The sequence below is a fragment of the Megalops cyprinoides genome, chromosome 15, assembly GCF_013368585.1.
Source record: "Megalops cyprinoides isolate fMegCyp1 chromosome 15, fMegCyp1.pri, whole genome shotgun sequence".
In the NCBI taxonomy this organism is placed as follows: Eukaryota; Metazoa; Chordata; class Actinopteri; order Elopiformes; family Megalopidae; genus Megalops; species Megalops cyprinoides.
In genome coordinates this window covers 18,695,545-18,717,120 of record NC_050597.1, presented here as the reverse complement: position 1 = coordinate 18,717,120, position 21,576 = coordinate 18,695,545, and the positions used below count along the sequence as shown (strand labels likewise).

Sequence of the window (21,576 nt, the reverse complement as noted above, 5' to 3'; positions counted from 1 at the left end):
AACAAACACGAGCCCCCGTTGCCATAGGGACCTTTCTCGCTGGAGATGCAGTCAGGCGAATGGTGCCGAGTTCTGAAATGATGCTTGTATGAATGCTGATTATGATCTGGGGGGTGGGGGGGAGCTGGAGCTCTAAAGTGCCTATTGTCAAGGACATGCATGGGAGAAATTAAAATGCTGACCGCAAGCACTGCCCATTCCAGTCCTCTCCCTTCAGAACAAACAGAATCCTGCTTCCTGTTTATTTGTGAGCCTCCAGAGCTGTTTTCTTCTCCTCCAAAGAGTCATTCACACATCAGTGCAGCAGGACACTGGCAGGCACCCGACCAAGGCTCAAAGACTTCACATCAGCATGAGCTCTTTCTAGTTAAGCAATAAGGATATGCAACTAAAACACATACACACACACGGACGGGAGAGTAATCCACTGTGTTATCGTATCTTCTCAGCGTCAAATGACCTCAATCGCACCTCCTTCTGCCAGTTTGCAATCAGTCCTGTTGTACACAATAATGTATTTACCAATGCCCTGTGAATGAAAAGCATCAGCCAGGGGGTGACTGTGGCCTCATGATGTCAGCATAGTGCAGATGACACACGTCACCACTTCCTCACTTTTCCTTCTTTCACCAATCTTTTCGGTGGATCCTCTCAGGGAAGAAAACCTCAGATCTGTCAGTCCTAAAACAAAGTACTCATTTCCTGCTTTTGCCATCGACAGTTTCAGTTCGATTTGTGTCTGATATTTTTTGGCCTGAAAACATTAAAATAGTTAACCCAAACTGACAAACAAATTCTCTGAGATGGAAAATCAAGCTCTCACATCATTTCTAGTCCAATCAGTCTACTTTCTCAGTAGTGCCGGTGTGGTGCTGCTGCAGTAAACTTTACAACAGATTCTGCACAGCTGCGGCACAAACGTCCCAGGCTCCTCGGGTTGCAGACTCTCTCCAGCGTTGTCTTTATGTAACCGTCGTGACCTGACACTATGAATCAAACAGCGGTCTCCTTGGCAACCGCATGACACTCTTCAAAACGAGCGCTCAGCCCAAGTTAAAAGTCCCAGCTGGCGGCGCTTCCAGTGGTCGATGATGTCACTTTAATGGGTAGGACAGAAGGAACTGTGTATACAGCTATATGCTTTGTAAATAAGCAACCTAGGACTTTGCACAGCCTTCTGCTCTTTTCCCACGCTGACTTTTACAACCAAGGTGATGTGTTACTAATCACCAAACCAATCATTGAATGGTAAAATGGTAAACGTATTGAAAATGCAGACACTTATTTTCCTTTTCCTCTTATTTAATTTTCCTCTAGAAATGTCTACAGCAGAGATAAGATGTAAGTGACCATGTTTACTGAGTAAAGCTATTGCATTTCAATTTACACATTTCACAGCAGTTACCAGCCAGGTGAGGGAATGTCTAGACTATAACACCAGATTAAGATGCCATGAAAAGATAACAGATCAAGGATACATGTTTTGCAAAATTGAATTATGTTACACATCATACCAAGATGTTTGTCAGTTTATACTGTTCTCTTTCAAAGCTGCTTGTCTATTCTTTGTTGTAGCATGTTGGTCCAATATACAGTAGCTAGCTAGCTAACACTAGCTAGGATTTTTACTGTGATTACTTTTAGCCAGCATGCTTGCAAGTGGGAATATGGGTAAGAGAAACTATTAGTGCACCAGCAACAAAATAAGAGAACAAAGTGATGTTCTGATACACAGATCACCCACATCTAGAGCCAACAAGCTCACTAGCATCAAGGGAAAACCGCTTTCAGGTCTGATCAAACAGATAATACCAAAGTTAATGGTTTACACAGCAAACACAAGGGCGGTGTGAGCAGGCTGCAGTATCATTTACATGCAAAGCATCTTATTCCTGAGGCTAGTCCCACACTGCAAAAAAAAGGAGATGAGTCTTCCACACCAGGCATCCTTGTAATATGGAACGCAAGCAAACAACTTCCACCTCCCTGCACTCATGTGTCATGTCAAAAGTCTCCAGCACAAATAGAACAAAAATGTTACAAACCCAGTGACAATGTGGATTGTATCAAATAGTCAACCAGTTATTTTTGTTGAAGACATTGAGTCAGTCACACATATTCAGGTCTTTCAATGTGTTCAAAGTGTTGTAATGTTTGTATTCAAATATGCAAGAAGTCATGACAGTTTTTTTGGGGGGGTGGGGGGTGGAGAGGAGAATTGATTATAATTATCTGCTGTTCTCTGCTATTTACATCACATTTACTTATTGCCACAAATATATTTTGACACCATATTATTATGCCAATCTAATAGGTTAAGTTAAATTTCCATCCGTTTATTTTTGATGATTAATCGAACACCAAAACAGCCATACTTACAGAGAGTTCTCCTTTTTGTTGACCACACGGTAAAGAGCGTCCAGTAACTCCTCATCCCAGTACAGGTCACAGAATTTTTCAGACACAGCTCGGCAAAACGTGTCATGCTGCAGGTCCCTTAAACAAAATATATACTCCCCTTGTAGCAGAGAAACAAGGCATATTAAGTCAAATAGCAGTGTTCTTTTCATTTACCAAAATATTAAATAATGTTATTTTAAAAATGAAATAAATAAAAGAATGGATTTCTCTCAGTAATTCTAACTGAGCATTTGCTATGTGAATCTTTAGTAACTGTTATTTAGAAACTAATAAGCTAAAAACTTAAAAAAAAACTTTTAATTTGTTTCTATGATTTTTCATTTCTATACCTTAACATAAGCTGAGTGGTTAATACAATGCCTTTCCTTACAACTTATTCTTTACACTTCTTGTTACTCAGTGGAGGAGGATGCAGCATTTACCCATTGCACGATCCTCTATTCCATTCTCAAGGTAGCCCTGGAAGGCAAACTCCTCCCTGAGAAGTTTAATGACCCCCTGTAAGGAGGGGTGAATCTGGGGATTCTGTGCTGGAGAAGGTTCAGCTGAACCTCCCTGAGCTCCTCCCTCCATTCCCAAACTTCCTCCTTTGGTGTCACTGTGCTTCCTGCCGGAGCCAGCGGGAAACAGGTTGGCATTTTGAGGTGGAGGAATTCGAACTGCTTCTGCTGCATCTGTAACTGTGCAGTCCTTGGGATTTGCAGGCACTTGGGGAATCACAGCTGAAGTATTCTTCCCCATGGCCTGGAGGTTTTGTCCTGGGAGTGAGGTGGAGAGTGGGGGCAAGCCGGCCTCCAGGCCTGGGATCGGCTCTGGGATGGATATCTGCACAGGAAACAGAGTCAGGAGGCCCGTCCTGGGATCCTGCCTCAGGAGGAAGCTACCAAAAGTTCCTGTGTTCTGACTGGATGAGACTGCAGAGGAAAGGGAAGACACTGGGCCGCAGAGAGGAGGAAGGCTTTCTGTCTCACTGTCAGTGTGTACGGGGGGGGGAGGGGGAAAGAGAGTTCACAAGTGTTTTGCCACTGGAAGATGTAGACGAACAATCCCGTAAACTGTCGCTTTCTCGCGTGACGGAGTGGCTGCCATCATCTTCCTCCAACTCTACCCCCTGTGCCAGCGTGTTATTCAATACGATGTCTGGGTGACTGTCACCAGTGCTTTCAAACTTGTGTTCAGACCTTCAAAACAAATGCAGAGGTACAATTTCATTTAAAGTGAAATATTTGCATCATGTGGACTTATTCCCTGCTAAAGCTATGTGATCACATCAGATGCAATATGCTGAGCTGCATCAGCAGTGACACCTTCCGGATAAATAGGCTGACTCATATTTTTTATATATTCTTACAATGATGCTACAGGTGATGTGCAAGCCTTGAGTTCATCAGTGTGCTTATTTGCAGTTCATCAGTGTGCTTATTTGCATGCACACACACACACACACACACACACACATGCATATTTATATGTGTGTACTGCAGTAAAAACACGAGTCTCTTGCTGCCCTGTTCTCAGTACGGGAGCTGGCCCTTAACCTACCCTCCAGTCACAGGGTTCCGGGTTAGACTCCCACCCTCTGTGGCCCTGTCCCGGGTCAGGATGATCGGCGTGAAGTGGGTGGCGGGGGAGGTGAACGCATCGGGGAGCTGGGCGTCAGTGGTGATAGGGTAATGATGGGGAACAGGGCCCTGAACAGGAGATAGTCCATTTTCACCCGTGCACGGAACAAACCCTGCATGAACAACAACAGTGCTGTCAGGCACAAACCGTAGAGCTACGACCACAATGACAACAACAGGAACAGTTACATACATGAGATATGCATACATACACAACTAGTGTTAATATTATTTTATTAATATTTGATTTTACACATAATCGCACAATAATAAAACTAGTATATCTGAAGCAGAACATACAAAAAACAAAACGCACAAAACATACCAATTTTGTTGTGGGAAGACTCTTCATGATTTTCCATTTTCATAGTTTCCAAAGCATTCTGAGTTTCTGCATTCCACTCTCTGTGGTGTGACTTAAATTAAAATGCATTATTCCAAATATTTAACATCGCCCAGTGTCTTCCAACACATGTCACTACAGTGTCAGAAAGTGCATCTCAAACACAGCTTTACATTCTTACATTCTCACTGAAGAGGGCAGTATTTTACTAGAAATGGAAATGAATCTAATACCTAATCCAACAAAACTGTAACTAGGGGGTTTCATAAAGGCCAGTCATTCAGAGCTAACCACTAAACATTTCAGACGAAATCAAAGAAGACACTGCAAAAGTCTTTAGCAAACAGACGAAAAACAGAGCTTCTAAAACTTTTTACAAAACGAACCAATAATTTCAGATTTTACACTAACATATGATTATTTTCAAAACAATAATACTTGGATAACATTCAAATGATAGTTTTACAGAAAATACTGTCTTATTCACGTTCACATAGCTCTTAAGTCTAGTAATAAATAGTGAACAATGTGAGAAAAATGTGAAGGTGTAGCAGTAAAATGTGTATGAATGCTTTAAACAAAAATAATTAAAATGATGAAAAGAACACAAAGGACAACCTTGTGAGCTCTGTGGATCAGCTTTGACCATACAACCTCTGCACTGGTCCCCTGGCGTGACAGGAACTCTCTACAACTCTGTGTGGTGAGAACAGAGATGTTACTGTTATCTTTAAATTCATCAGTCCCTGTAGATATTTAGAATTAAGAGAAACATCCTTAACCAAACTGGCAGTTTCTGTATGAAGGTGTGTGGGATTAGCGGAGAAATAGTACTCCATTTCAAATGAAACATAATCACAGCAGTCTCGTGACAGTAGGACTGTGAAATAACCCCTTTACTGTTCAATCACCTGTTCAATGAGGCTTAGAACAATTAACAGAACAAATAATTGATATGAATTGACACAGCTGCCCTAGATGTGTTCAAGGGGAAGCTATAAGAAGAATGTGATGAAAAAAAAAAATATTGAAACCTGCGAAACAAATAATTACCCCTAATGAATGAAGCTGAGTACCATCCTGTATAACTGATTTGAAGGGTTTTAATGAATATTATGAACCAAATCACCTTTACTTGTGCAATTAGTTGGAACACCGATGCTAACAGCACTGTTCCCTAAAGACTAATTTACAGCAGATTAAACATGGAAATGTCAAACGAAGATCTGTTGTCTGTTTTATTTGTTATTTGTTTCATCTATTCAATTGGTCCAATAAAAGCTTTAATTTTCTCTGAGAAAACAAATCGGAGAGGGTGTAAACTGTACCTTTTTTGCCATCACAATTGAGGGTCTCTCCAGAGGGGTTCTTTTAGCCATTTCCAGCAGCAGCCTCTTCAGTTTTCGCGGCATTGCTAATTTCTGATGAGGTGACAAATTGAACTTGGCAGTGGCCCAAAGAATGGCAGCCACTCCATAAATACAGACCTATAAAAGATATTCATACAGATATACTTTAAAAGGGGGTCACTTTATGAGAAAATGTACATTTTTTTGGGAAAAATATGCTTACGCATTTCCATATGAAACAAACCTTTTCAGTTACAATTCCATGATCCTGAAACTCCGGTGCCAAATAAAATGGATCACAAGATCCTGTGAAGATAGAGAAAGCAGAGGATGTTAGATGACACCTACAGCAGAACAAATTGTCTATTCAATGTAGCTTTTTGACCAAAGGTGTGCTGATAAGCATTCTGCTACTCAAAATAACAGCAGTTAAAGATGAGAGAACAAACAGCTGGTAACATCCTTAAAGATTTTGTGACATGTAGCGTGGGTTATTTAAGAGAGTGTAAGAGAGTGTTGGAACTGAATTGTTTCTTTAGGCCAAAACAAGAATGAGTGGACAAATCTGAAGCACTGCCTGTACCAATATACTAATCAGTTATCAGTTCCAGCAGCAGGACTAGTATACAGGGGACTCCCACCATTTTGACATTCTTGAGATTCTTGTGACTGAGGAAATCTGTAATACTGCACTGTACCAACAAGACATTTATGAGTAAATGGGGGCTGTCTTCCCAACATAACAAACAAACAAATTTCATGTAATATGACAATACAATAAACAAGTAATTAACATGCACATTTTTGTAATAATGACATACTGGCATGTAATATGGAAAGTTTAGATTTGTGGTTACATCAGTATTCAATTAATGGACTTGTGTATGGTAACAGCTGTATCAGTACAATACATCATATTAATGCAATATAATAATGCAAGTACACACTAATGACTGAATCAGCGTGCGATACCAGTATACAGCACAAACTGACACAGTATATGTTAATTAGCTCTACACTGCCCTGATTGGGGCAATACATGGTCATGACTGTACCTGTGTTCTTGGGTTTCAGAAACAGCATCTCTCCTTCACAGCCGATATACACAGAGTCCAGGCATAAATATGCTATAAAAAGACAGAAAACAACAGCAAGAAGACAGTGGGAGGCAAATTCTTCATAATGCCATCAGTTTCACTGTCTGTAGTAGAATACAAACAGTGAGTTTAGTGTTGTTTTCCAATGGATCTCAATGACCCTGACTTAGCAAGGCTGATAAATGACTGGTTTTACAGTGGAATCTGAATGCAGTGAGAAGTAAGAATATAAACAGGATGCAGCTGCCCCACCTGGGAAGTCAATGTAGGTTTGCAAGGTGGAGAGGCAGGTGTGACACAGGGCCCACAGCTCATTCACTGTTAACGGCCGACCGCACCGACAGAGCAGCTCCCTCAGAGAGATCCACTGGGGGAAAGACACGGGTCAAATCTAACACTCCACAAAAGCAAGTTCAAAGAAAAATTTAAAAATCCTTCACCTGCACTCAAACCAGGATTACTATTCCATTTTTATTTCATTTCATGGATTTCAATATTCTTTTCACTCAGCTCATTGACTCATGAATGTGCTGATAAGTGCAAACTTTTTGATTTCCTTCAAAATTCCAGTCTAGAACACCCAAAATGAGCCCCCATGAGACAGGGCCATCACCTGGACCTGCCCAGTGGTGTGGCTGATTAATTACATAAGAGGGGCTAATTGCTTTGCATTTAAAGTGACTCACTTCATCTTGAGACTCCTCCTTCAGACACAGCATGCTTTTGGTCATGTGATTGCCAGGACTGTACATGCTGTTGCTCACAGATTTGGCAGAAGCTTTGTGATTCTGGACCCCGTAGTGAGGGCCCACCTCAGGCTCCTGCCCTGAATCTTCCTCAGGGCCCCACTCACTGTGGCCAGACACCTGAGCGAAGTTTCTGTTCCTGTCTAGAGAGCACTGCAGGAACTCCACCGTTCCATCATTCCCGATGGAGCTGCAACGCTGAGCAGACAGGTCGTGGTCGCTGTTGTGAAGCCCTGGAGTCCTCAACATTGTGTCAACCTTGTTATCCTCGGCTCCTATCTCTGTAAGGTTGTGCAGAGGTGTGTTCCTGTTTACATGGAGGGGCACAAGGGCAGGGGGATTGTTAGAGTCCGGGACAGAGCTGGAACGGTTTAGCACGCCCCTGGGCCTCCCGGACCTCCCCGGAGGTCTCCGGACCGGGGAGCTGCCCTGTGACCTGCTGTCTGACTGCAGTTGGAACAAGTCCTCCTCTCTGTGAGTCTGTACCCCCTCCTCGCTCATGCCTGTGTCTGCGCAGAGTGAGACGTCCCTGCCTTCAAGCATGTTCTGTGCATATTCTGCATCTCCTCCCAAGGAATCCGCTTTGTGATTTTTGCAAATGCTCACGATGTCCTCTGAGCTGGATGACCCATTGAGGAGGCTGCGTTCAAAGGACTGCCGCCTGGCCTTTTGCAGCTGCTCCTGAACTCCCCAGGCACTTACAGGTTCATCTGTGAATTTGAAAAGATGTCCTCCTCACTTTTTTATTATGGCGTGAATTTCAGGGCCAGAGCAATCTCAACGGTCATTTGATTATGCTAACATTGGTGTTTTTCTTTAACGTCTACAAACACAGAGATACAAAGAAAAGCGAAAGAAGCAAAGGTCAAGAGAAAGAGAGTGAGACAACACAAACAGAAAGAGAAAAGGAGACGGGGGGGGGAAGAGGAATTGCTCTGTCCGTACCATAAAAAGCTCCAACAGACTCGATCGACAGGACTCGTCTCCCTATAGCGGACAGCTTTCGACACACCCTGGTGGAGGATACATCCTGTAGCTGGCCCTTCCCTAGGTCTAGGATGTCCTGTGGACAGACAGTGGTACGTGAGGGAGTGCCCCTCCAGTCTGAAGCAGCCCTGTGTTCAGCTGATCTCAGGCAGTCCCTGATTTCTGTGAAATGCATTCATTATTTTCACATGATTATTCATTTAGCCTCTGAGCTCCTGTCAGATTTAACCATCTTTAATGCTTAAAAATAGCTTTATTTTCATATTTTAAGGGCATGCAATCTAAACAGTATTCTTTCTTCCTCACTGCATTAGGGGCATTAAATGAGGAGTTGATATAAATAGAAGGTAAGATAGGGTCCTCATAGTATGTTTCCACTCTGAGTGCTAAACAGAACATCCTCAACATCAAGACTTTAGCATAGCTTCCTTACCATAAAGACCTTACCACAGATTCCGCAGTGGAGTCCTTAAAATGTTGTTTTTCTCATGGACTCCTTACCACAATATAACTGTCTTTGAAACATTTTATAGAATCCTTAGTATTATGGATTCTGTGCTATGGGCTCTGCTAAGGACTGATGGTTGTTTTGCAGTTATTAGGGCAGAGGCAGAGAGGCTCCTTGCCTGGAGACTAGGTCGGTCTTCCGGTCTCTCCTGCTGCATCTGGTCTAGCAGACGTCTAGCTTCCGGGCCCAGTTCCGGTTCCAGCTCAGGCTCGATGACGAAGTCCAGTGCAGCAGCCAGGGTGGAGCCCAAAGAATATACATGCCCCTGTGAGAGAAGAACATGAGACCTGCATTTTCCAACAACCGCAGCACAACATTTTTACAGAATAAAGACAGTGACAATTTGGCTACTACGTCACAGCAATGTTGTGAGAATGTCAGGGGATGACCTGGCATCGATACAGGATCTGCGATGGGTCTACACGCTGCAGAAGGTCAGTAAGGCAGACAGGATGGTAATCACGCCATAATCACACATACCTTCAGAGAACCTTACGCAGTGGAAGGACAAGGGTCAGAGACTGAGGCTTGTAGCCAAAAGTGCAGCTTAATTCCTGGGTGGAGTGCTGCTGCTGAACCTTGAGCTAAGCTCTTTACTCAACCAACTTCAGAAAAGTATTCAGTGGTATAAATGTTCGCTATGTTAGTTATGCAAGTCAGCTTGCATAAAGGTGTTCACTAAGCCAATAAAGAATCTTTCAAGGTCGGTGACAGAAAATATACAAAGGTGTGATATGAGCCTGTTCAGTGGGCAGTAAAAAAAGGGATGGGTGATTACTGATACACCTGGATGCCTCTATGTGTTTTTCCAGAGGTCACCACTAATACACCAGTGCAATCTGCAGACAGGAATTTTTTATGGTTGCTGTCTGTTGGTAATTTCATGCAATGTTGTTAAAATTTGGAACTATCTCATTTTTTGCCATTTCACAGTTTTTGTGGCCGCGCCGAAATGTGAAGTGTAAAATGTGATGCATAAATACAAGTCTGGTGGAGCATGCAGCCATTGAAGCAGGAGAAAAATACAAACAACGCAGAGCTGCAGATATTTCTGCCTGGTCGTTATCGCAGAAACAAGAAGACTAGATGTTCAGAAGGCTGGGCTGATAGAATGAGTCACGCAGAGCCTGACCCAGCTGGTGCCTCAGCAAGCGTGATACTGAAATCATTACTGTTTGGATCGCTTTGCCAATTTCACACCACCGTTTCAGATCCATCTCATTTGATGCATCATCTGTGTGGAGGGGAAAAACTAAAACTCCACCTGGCAACCCGTTCTGAAAAGCTTTCAAAAAAAGATGAAGGCTGCCCAATTGTTCAATGACGAGAATTGGAATATCCAATTTTAATTGAGTATTACCTTTACTGTAACCTTTGCAGTTCAGCGATGATGAGTTTGGTCAGCCTGTTGTCAGCTGCACACAATGGCTTGTGTTGCCTGACATGAGTAACGCTGGCAGGCGAATAGGAGCTTGAGGCCTCGCTCTGTATAATGGTCACAGTCATCCATTACCTCCCCCTGCATATATCATTGCTCTGTTTGGCCTTAAAATGGCTCTGCAGCTCATTTACTGTCCCCAGCCAAAGAAGCTCTCTCACTCACTGAAACCACCTCATTAAAAACACACTTTATAGAAGTAGATGAATCAGCAGAGAAAGGGAAAGAGATGGAGAGAGGGACAAAAAGACAGAGAAAGAGAACCTTCTTCTATCGTCACATGATTCAACAGAGATAGAAATTGTTTACCAAACTTTTTTTTGGTTAGTGTGAGCAGTTTCTGTCCAGGACATCCTGGTCCCACCTAAGTGTGCATGAGTGGTGATCATACACTTAACCAGAGCTTCACTTTTTAAGAGGCAGGCGATTCTTGGGCTCTCCACTGATGAAACTGGTGTGCACACTATTACACTTCATTTCACAAGGTTGTCACTGGAAGTAATTTTTTTTTTGCTGATTTTTCAAGCAGTAGGTGAAACCAAACAGCTGCAACCAAAAATCACTCTTTATGAAAGCATTGTCCCAAAATGATTTTCTATGCACACCCCTTATGTGAATGACTGTGAACTTAAAGAATTAAAAAAAACCTACAATACAGTATACATTATCAGGGCGACAGAAATCTGTATTCCCTCTGTTAATGATAATGTGCTTTACCAGGGATTTGGCACTGGTATAGACAGAATTTACAGTTTCTGCTTTTTCTCTGTTGCTATTCCCCAGGGGCTTTCATCTCTGCATCACATACAACAGCACTTTCAAAAAACGTGATCTTAAAATTATGCAGTGTCAAATTCTAACAAAGTAGCAAATAAGACATGCCAAAAGAAACAAAATATGTTACAGCATTCTGAACCACCACTGGGGAAACTTTGGGCTAACTCTGAATGTAATCATGAACATCTCAATTATGAAGTCTAAAGTTCTGCAAATAGAAAACCCATTACTAAGCAGCGATATTGTAGCTGAGGCCAAATTCAAATGCTCTCTGGGTCTAAGTGTACTGTTGGTGTGAGTCCGGCTACATTGGCACGCCTTCAGCGAAAAGCCATTTATCAAGCCATTAAGTCGTCAATAAAGCAATACCAGCCTGGGCTCAGACAAGGGCGGCAGTCCCCGGAAACCAGCGTGGCGAGATTCATCATATCTGACAACCGATCCAGTCCTGGCCTCATCTGACAAATGAGGAATTATTCCTCCGTCACCGCAGTTTAGTTTACCCGATATACCATAGTAACAATAATCAAAACAGAGACGATGACAATAGACACAGCAACCTGAGAAGTTTTTGTAAAGACTGTCTGTCACATGCTCACATGTCTCTAGGACTCTGTGTGCTACTGAGAGATGAGGGGGTGAAAAAAAGGTCAAAAGGAGAGAGATCAAAATGTGTTGAGTCGAGAGACTCAAAACTTTTCAGTGCAGAACTATGCTATAGCTGCGCTGTCCACCCAAACGCAGAGCTATTTCACAAAACAGTTAGCTTCAAGTCAGCAACAGAGAAACAACAACCCATCCAGCGACAAAAGTAACTATAGTCTAATCAGATTTGGGAATTCCACACTTCTATGTCAGACCTGACAATGACAGCGCTGTAGAGCATAAATGAACAGGCAGGCGCAATTCTAATACATGTCTAGCATTCCATCACATTTGGGAGCTTTGCTTAAAAATAGAACATATAGAACAAGAGCAAAACAAATATAGAATAAAACTATTTGGTCCACTTAGGCTCATCATTTTGTCTAGAGGGTATCAAAGACTGTGTCAAGCCTCATCTTCCTCCTCACACTCTGTGTGTCTCTGCTTCCACTATAAATCTTGGCAAGCTATTCTGTATATTTGTGACTCTGAGCGAAACAAAGTATATGAAATTAACCTTTATCTAATTACCACCTATGTTGTCTTGCTCTGCTAAGAGAACTATTCTGAAAACAGTTATTATACTCCACTTTATTTACCTCTTTTAAAAATGTAAAAACTTAAATAAAATAAATGAATAAGTAAAGAGGTGTTAAACTGGCTTACGTAGTTGCTGAGATGTTACGTAAATCAGCATAAGAATGGAAACAACTAAATCAGAGTGTCATTAATCAGCCAAGACCTTGGCTCCTACGACTGCTAGTCAGTGTCCTGTCTCCTCCGTTCAGAGAGGGGCAGGAGTCATCTGTCGTCAAGGAGTGTGGGGGAAGCCTTCCTTGCACCATACAGACATCACTCCCAGAAACAGAGTATAAAATCACTTCACTAATTCTGTCCCTTTAAACAAAAAAGACTGCACGGCTGAACGTCCTTTCAGAGAGTCCTAGCAGTTGAACATGAACAATCATTCATTTGGAAAGAACAAAACCAAACAATCGAAAGAGGTGAAGCAAAAACACATGTACGAGCACAAAGCTATGAGCATACTACCAGTAGGACAGCAGATACGTCCAGTCAAAGACAAAATCAATTCACGATGCCGTCAGTTTGGGGAGAAGCCAAAACAGAAAGAGAGAGAGAGAGAGAGAGAGACCGACCGAGACAGAGAGAGAGAGAGAGAGAGAGAGAGAGAGAGAGAGAAAGAGGAAGGGAGGGAGGGAGGCACAGAGAATGCTGCCAGAAACTTCAGTAATGAGAGGGATAGAAATGTCATTGTTAAGTACTGAGCCTGAAATCTGGCTATTGTTGGTATGGTATCTTGGTACTGTTCTTGAAACACAGGTCAGCTGCAGTGTAGAGGGAAAGAGTGCTATTTTCCTGATTCAGAAAGTGAGAGTCTGGCGTCTCCTCTCACTGGCCCATGAAGACGATTTAGGCCCCATTGATTTTTCAGCATGTTTGTTCTGAAATGCAGGTTATGTGATATCGATTTCCGTTAAATGAAATGCCGACTAATTTGCAGCAGGTAGGCACAATGTTCATCAAACAAAATGTCAATAACTCCCAGATCTCTGCTGCACTGCACGGCACTTTATTTATAAGCCCCCAAAACAAATGCCAAACAATATCTTGTTTCGTGCTGATAGATTCGAAACCTTGGTAGAATGCAAAGCTGTGTCTTCTAGTTCTTAAATTTTGAACAATATTCTCATAATTATAATTAGGAGGCCAGGTACCGATATTGTGAGGCACCATATCCCTACAAAGGAGATTTTCCCCCCTTTTCTTTCTTACACTGTGTAAAATGGCTATAAATTACTCAAGGTGTACCAAAATGCCATGAAATCTGACAGACTTGTAGAGGCCTTTGGGGGTAGATCACACACAATATGGAACCAATGTGAGCAGGATAATAATATTTCTTTGTGCATTTTTAACCTTCATAATAAACATAACACTGTACAGTAAAAACTCAGAACATACTACATACAGTGTCTTCCATATTTATTTATACTAATGACTAAATAAGGACACAAATCATGCTATAAAAGAAAAACATGTTAAAAAAAAGTAAGCTTTTTTAATTACAATGCATGACTATAACTTCACAAGTCACCTGAGGGGGATTCAATTCAATCTTCTTCCATAAGAGAGTCTTCATATCTCACGTATTAAAACCAAACATTGAATCATCGGCCATTTTAAAATGACATAACCATTACGCATCAGAGATGAGTAAACTTGCCACAAGGGGTATCCTTTCATTTATTTCCCTTTTTCGCCAGAGGTAATAACGAATGAGCGCACTCACCTCAAAGGTGTTACCCGTCCTATCAAACTCTGGGGGCATGAAAGAACCTTCTGGATCATCTGGAGGAAGAAAAGAGCACAGAACAGACATGAGGTGCTACATTTAATGAGTGTTTAAAAGAGTATTACAAACACAGGCACACATACATGCATTCACACATGAGGGCACCAAGAGAAAATTGTGAGCAAACACAATGTAATTTTTTAAACATAGCTACTAAGCCACAGAGTTTCCTGCCCAGGCATTATTATGACAAACACAAAGTGTAACCTGTTTAATATAACCATTGGTATGTTAAGCACATATATGATTTGAAGCATAGAGTGTGATTTTATCCATCTTCTGATAATATCCAATAGCAGCACCATGCAGGAGAACAAAGAGCCGTACATTATTCATGCATATTTAAGCCTTTTAATGTTAAATAAGGAAAACTAATTAAAATGAATTTGCTATGCTGTACTACTATTACAGTATCGAATGCCAATTTATTTCTTGTTTCATTGTTTTAGTAATCCCATCTTGTGTTTGACCATTGATATAATGCCACCGGATATTAACAAACAACACAGTACTTCAAAAGTACTTCAGTGGTTATACAGTGTTTCTCAAAATTATGTTTATTTTTATGATTCTAGCAATTTAAAGGATCAAATCACAGAACAGTTCATAAAACATTACTGTATATGCATTGCTAGGGTTGCTAACTAACAATAAACAAGACAGCACCCTCGCCTATGCAGTCTGTAATTAAAAAATCAAAATGACTCAAAAAACAAGGTTAATATTCAGCTAGCCAAATAACCTTAGAAATACAGGACGCTGAAGCTCTTTCACCAGGTATTGTACCGAAACAGCAACATTTGTACCTGGTACAACTACTCTCAATACTCAACTCCAGGGTTACTGGAAAACAATCAATCAATAATTCACAGTGTGGTATTTAAAACAATTATTTTCAAAAGTATTCACACAAAAAGTGATAAAGCTATAACTGGCTACTCTGAAGGCAACAAAAATTGGGTTTCCACATCTTATCAAAAGAGTCATTCAACATTCAAAGCAATGGAAAAAGGTTGTGAAAAAAGTGACATTTAGAGGGTTGTGATGCTAACTGATGTAATATTAACTGACTTCATCTCTATTATTCTCCATTGTATGTTTCCATTATAAATAAATGAATAAAATATCAATATAATTCCGCTGCATGTAAATTTGGCACAATGTTACAAAACTGTCTTTTCAGTACAACACCTCTGACCTGGGTTGTTCCTTCTGATGGGCCTTCATTCAATTTTCCCTGAATGTGGACTCTGCAGATCATATTAACTTTACTCCTAGCAATTTACTGTAGTAAATCCTTCTGAATACTTTTAAAATTCGGAATACTTTCCAGGAAACTTGAGTGCCATCCTCAGGACCTTAGTGCCGCATTGCTTGTCTTAAGTAGGGCAGGCTCAGCACCCAGCACAGGGCAGGATCGCATTGGTTATTCTGATTTTACAACAAAGACCTTCTGAAAGTAAAATGGGTCAGGCCTGCTTGGGCGCATCTCTACAGCATTCATTAAGTTCTCCTTCAGCCCAGAGGAACTCCTCAAGGTTATTACAGCTCTGAGGAAATGAAGCCTTAACAGGCAGCAATGAAGATGCATGCTGTATGTGAAAACAAAGATGAGCTTAAATAGGTGGACGGAAAACGTTAGAGAGGCACAACTGGGAGAAGGGGAGAGGAAGACAACATTGTGTGTGTGACTTTCTGAATAATTTTAGCCACACTGTTAAATATGCAGAATTTGCACTCATGACAAAATAAAAAAGAAATGCTGATAATATTTCAGATTTTTTATATACTGCATGTTTTATTTATGCCTTTTGTCTTGTTTTTGTATCATAAAAAGTATACTTTATGACTGCAAGTACCTATTAATATGCATGCTTTAATTAATATTTTATAGACACACAGCCTTTCCAGATGTGAACGCCAGGAGCCAGGTGCTTGTGTCGGCAAATTTAACCGCAGGTGCCAATTCTTCTGAGATGGCATGACAAAACAAAGAGATGGGACTTAAGATATCACAATACACCCTTATTGTAAGCATATGCAGATGCTGCGGTGTTAATCCTTTGACAGCTGTTTGCAATTGTTTGCAGTATAATGGAATTTTCAGGCATGAAGTTATCAAATTATTTGACTTTGACTTAAGTTATAATGTTTTGTGTCTGGTAGGAAACATGAAATCAGCTTCCTTGGGTTTATTTGATCGCGCCACTAATTACCTTGACATTAAGGGTCATGGCATGTCCAAATAAAAGAATTATTACAAAGAAAATTCTTTTGTAATTCTTTTTCCCTCTCTTTATTCACTGCAATTGTATACACGCTGTTTGAAGACCCATGACATGCAGCAGAGTGAAGTGTGGTTTCACACATGGGTATAGTTTCACACCACAGATGGGTCGCTCTTGAGTAAGACTTCATGCTGCTTAAGCAAATGTTTATTTGTATTGGGTGAAAAAAGGGAAAAAAAGACAATGTGTGCAATCGTGTAGGAGGGCGTTCCACACGGAGTGTGGAATCACATTATCAATTGCTTATGTTGCTGAATTTGTTGCTGAATTTTCTCTGTATGTGTATGTGTGTGTGTGTGTGTGTGTGTGTGTGTGTGTATGTGTGTGTGTGTGTGGTGGGGTCGTCGGGAGACGGGACGGGGGGGATTTGTGACTGTAGGCTCTTTGCCGACTGACAGTCATGTAGCCATGACATAACCCCAGTCTGAAGCAGACAGACAAATTTAATTCAAGGAGCAGGGAACCACGGTGTACTGGCAGGGTACATTTTTCACTTATTCTGAGTGACTTTGTGTGACACAGCAGCCTGCTTTTGAGTGATGTGATATGACATGCTGATGCTTTGATTCCCAGTGAGCAAAGGGCTGAAATCTGGAGCCAAATCACACAGATGTATCCCATTTATAAGAGTAGGCAGCACTTAAAACTGCAAACGCAAACATCTTTTGCAAATGCAAGCATTTTCCGTTCGCAACTCTGAAGAGTCGCTGAGCAGAGAAAGGGGGAGAAAGAGAAGCAGAGAGAGTAGAAATTCTGAAAGGGAGAGAGAGAGAGAAAGACAGAGCCAAAGAGAGAGACTGCTGGCTCAGTGGTGAAGCAGCTGATAGGACAGACAGAGTGCTGGCTCACCAGCGAGGCAGCTCATAGGGCAGACAGTGCTGGCTCAGCGGTGAAGCATCCGATAGGACAGACAGAGTGCTGGCTCACCAGCGAGGCAGCTCATAGGGCAGACAGTGCTGGCTCAGCGGTGAAGCATCCGATAGGACAGACAGAGTGCTGGCTTGCCGGCGAAGCAGCCGATAGGGCGGAGAGAAAACTGGCTCACCAGCGGACCAGTTGACAGGACAGAGACGGAGAGAAAGATGGAGGTGAGAATGCTGACTCACCACTGAGCTGCTCCATGAAGCTGACGTTGCCATGAGCGTTGAAGGCGAGGGTGTCGGGGGTGATGCAGAGAGTGTGGAAGAGGGGCGAGTGGGCAATGCTCTGCAGAGCCAGGACACACTCGAGGCACACTGCCCACACCTCCTGCTCTGACAGGCAGCTGTCCCGCAAGGAGAGGATGTCTGCCAAGGAGACGTTCTCCTATTCCACAAACACACAAACACACAGGTACGATCATACATACAAACACAGAGCACAGGCGTGCGCGCGCACACGCGCACACACACACACAAACACAGACACAGACACATAACCTTATGTACATCAGTTATACATTATAATATTTGCTCTTCAGACATTAAAAAGCATCAAATACCCTTTTAACAGACCAAATGTTTTTCTATACTCCTAAGCATTCACACTGAGCTGTAATTTTTCACTGTTGTAAGGCGCACTAAGACGCACATTATCATGGAATGCCTTATTATGCATGTGGCAGGAACTGCATAAGCACTGGTATAAGTAAGTGAAGATCTTGGTATTTCCTTTGTGGACAAATAAAAAAGGGAGCCTTTTTGCTGAGCATCTGGATTTCGCTGACATTTGATGGCACAGAGGATCACAGATGCGGCTTTGTCCTGACTGAATCAACAGACAGGAATCCCATTCATATGCCAACACTGACCTCCCCCCCACACACGCACAGATTTCCACCATCAAACATACTCAACCCATTATTAAACATGAGCAATGCTTTCCTCATTTATTGAATCACAAATACCTGGTTTCAGTGGTACTTCTAAACTTTGGATGTCCTATTTTTTTTTTTTATACACAACACTGCCTTACAGAAGAGTTGAATCTACTGCTAGGGAGGGAGGGGGAGGCTTAAACCACATGTCAATAAGCAATCTGTCCACACCACATGCCTTTTCACTCTCTCCACTCCCCGCAACAGACACTCAGAAACACAAAGAAAACAACACGATTCATACTGACTGTGACTACTTGTCTTTTGGCCCTCTAGTGGTACACTTTGTTAAAGACATTCACCACACATGGGGAGATACTCAGTAGGAGAGGGGGAGGGATTTAACTGTGTCAAGAGCTGCTTCCTCCAACTGCAGCCAAAAAAGAGACTCATTTCTGAAACGATTTGATTAACTGCAGTTCAATGCTACAACTCATGCTTTAACATGAGGGCTCTTCATAGCCCAACAGAAGCTTATTGTGCCTTGCTTGATGACATCTTTATCTCCACTCGGAGAGGGTCTGAATAGGAAACAGCTGGGCACAGTTCCCTGCCAGGAAAAGGCCTCAGTGCTGCGTCCAGAGATGCTGCTGATGTGCTTGTATGTCACTCCCTGTTTGTGGGTCTAGCCTCTGAGTTCGTCGGAGTATAGGGACTGGCAGCTCACAAAGGAAAACTGCTCTGATTCTGTACAGTCTTGAAATTCCGCACACTCACTGACATGAACACTGGTCTGATTCTGTAAAGCTTTCCAGGTTGAACGCTACTCTGGTTCCGTCCATTCCTCAAAACAGGCACACTCACACTCTTGACTCACACTCTAGCTCTGCCTATTCTGTGCAGTCTCCAGATCAGGCAAACTCACAGGCCTGAACACTGTTCTAATTCTATAAAGTCTCTTCATTAGGCACGCCCACAGACCTGAACACTGCTCTGATTCTGTCCAGCCTACGGTACAGGCACACTGACAGACCTGCAATCACTCTGATTCTAGTCTTCTGATCAGACATGCTCACAGACCCAAAGACTGCCACTGTAATGCCACTTTAAGCAGCTGCACAGATCCATAAATAGACTGACGTATTCCCCTGAGAGAGCGGCAGAAAAATGGAGCTTCTTGCCTTCTGCTAGAAAATGTGGCGGCCTACATAACTTTCCTTTTCACTCTATGGGCTCCAACGTGTCTGCACTTTCCCTGAAACAGGACCCAAACTGAGACAAAGAAATGAAGAGAGTGAGTTAGAGTGAGTGTCTGACTGAGTGGGTGAAAGTGAGAGCTAATGTGTGCGAACAAGTGAGTAAGTGAGTGAGTAAGCCAGTGACAGAGAGTGAGTAAATGAGTTATTGAGGATATAAGTGATTACTCACAGGACTTCAAGTACCTTCTATCACCATTCTCTTCTGCACTGTTTAAGCTCTTATGACCTAATTGATCAGCTCAAGATGTACAACATTACAGCCTTCAATAAACATACCTCAGAACCATATTCCAAGATGTTTTTAAAAACGGCCATTGTAGCTGTTCAGAAAGCTACACCCAGCTGGAAACATGGATAACACATCTAAAGGCCACACACAGTAACACACTATACCTATTAATTCTATAGAGAGCTACAAGTAAGACCAAAGCTGGACAGTCACCAGACACACCCTCTGTGACTTGTACTGTACTTTGCGCTTTGCATGGGGCATTAGTGGAATGTGACAGGCACAAACATATTGTTATATTGGTGCTTGGGAACTCTATCCAGCCAGTTATGACTAAAAATCAATGCATTTTTACCATGAGGGACTTAGATATACACATGTTCATACTTGTCTGTGTGATAACAAACGACCAATGACCACTGACATTCCCTTTCAGATTGGTGAGGTTTCTTCCCATAGAGGCAACTCTGCATCACAGCTACTTTTGTAAACAGCTGTGAGTGGCTGGATCCAGTTCAATCTGGGCCAATCAGATTAATCATATTTTATAATGCGTGTCCCTCATCAATATTTAACTAGCACAGTCAGGTCAAAATCAGTGTAATCTTTTACCAGAGGAGTATCCTGACAGAGTTCATCTTTTTCATGTTACCTTGTAATGGGTTATAGTGAAACAATGTCGTTGAGCATATTGGTCAAGAATTTACGCAGGCTATTGTATTACCTTTGGTCAGCATGGTGGTAATTATGTTTGTGCATTGATATGATACTACAGACAATAACATATCTTCTTAAGTCAATAAAAACCAGGTCACTAAAGCCCAGTGAAGCCTAAAGTGCTTCAGACTCTTATATACCACAGCAAATAGCATTACACAGCTGCAACATGTCACCCAATAGATTCTATAAACTACAGGATGAAGGAAATACTATGTAAATCTAAGATACATGTGCAAAACAAATTGGTGCCACATTCCTTCGCAGTTGCTGTTGTCTATTATGTAATGTATATGTGTGTATGTACACAAAAACTGTGTTGTGAAATGTTACTCAATTTCATATACGCATATTTATTGTACTTATACAGGCAAAACATAAACAACGATCTAATAATTAAAATGACAACAACAGTTGTCCTGTTATTTGCCAACTAACAGGATGGCTACGCAGTCTTAAGTAGTTGAATGTCTCACCTCATCTTCCAACAGTGCAGGGAGAGGCTCAAATTCATAGTATTCATCCTCGTCCTCCTCTTCCTCCTCGTAATAGGTGGACACAGCAGTTTCAAAAGTCCCCATGATGTTAAGATTTAGATCACATTCAATCAGAATAGAAGGTACTCCTTCAAAACTGCCATGGTGCAGAGTCACCGTTTCTGCAAAACAAAAGAGCTACTTTTCGCCCGTGCCGTTTTCCTAGCAACACTGAAATGAGTCGGGACAGATTAGATGCTTGAGCGGATGAACCGAACATCAACAGAGAAATACTTTTTAGAACATTCTACGTCGGACCCATATTCTGCGGCATTCCACGAGACATTAGCAGCACTGCGGTATTCAACGCGCACAATACACGCCCTTTTGGTTCGATAATAGTGAAACCGACGACATAAATCAGTTTTTTTTTTCTATCGCAAATAACTGAAGGCAACCGAAGAGTTTGCTAACTATATGCTGTCATGGCAACGACCGCCGCACC

At 41.9% G+C, this 21,576-nt stretch overlaps 1 protein-coding gene across 1 annotated transcript in view; it reads right to left on the bottom strand.

Moving 5' to 3' along the window:
• LOC118790345 (kinase non-catalytic C-lobe domain-containing protein 1) overlaps nucleotides 1-21,176 on the bottom strand; it is a 33,683-nt gene extending 12,507 nt beyond the window's left edge. The window contains exons 1-16 of the mRNA XM_036547255.1: nucleotides 21,072-21,176; nucleotides 17,702-17,900; nucleotides 14,245-14,303; nucleotides 9,159-9,338; nucleotides 8,524-8,608; nucleotides 7,519-8,288; nucleotides 7,085-7,199; nucleotides 6,791-6,862; nucleotides 5,980-6,041; nucleotides 5,715-5,873; nucleotides 5,005-5,082; nucleotides 4,369-4,459; nucleotides 3,964-4,156; nucleotides 3,406-3,602; nucleotides 2,844-3,335; nucleotides 2,380-2,518 (exon numbers count right to left, since the gene is read on the bottom strand). Coding sequence (XP_036403148.1) covers nucleotides 2,380-2,518; nucleotides 2,844-3,335; nucleotides 3,406-3,602; nucleotides 3,964-4,156; nucleotides 4,369-4,459; nucleotides 5,005-5,082; nucleotides 5,715-5,873; nucleotides 5,980-6,041; nucleotides 6,791-6,862; nucleotides 7,085-7,199; nucleotides 7,519-8,288; nucleotides 8,524-8,608; nucleotides 9,159-9,338; nucleotides 14,245-14,303; nucleotides 17,702-17,900; nucleotides 21,072-21,176 — 2,996 coding nt within the window. The remainder of the gene's footprint in view (nucleotides 1-2,379; nucleotides 2,519-2,843; nucleotides 3,336-3,405; nucleotides 3,603-3,963; nucleotides 4,157-4,368; nucleotides 4,460-5,004; nucleotides 5,083-5,714; nucleotides 5,874-5,979; nucleotides 6,042-6,790; nucleotides 6,863-7,084; nucleotides 7,200-7,518; nucleotides 8,289-8,523; nucleotides 8,609-9,158; nucleotides 9,339-14,244; nucleotides 14,304-17,701; nucleotides 17,901-21,071) is intronic.
• Nucleotides 21,177-21,576: the final 400 nt, after the last annotated feature.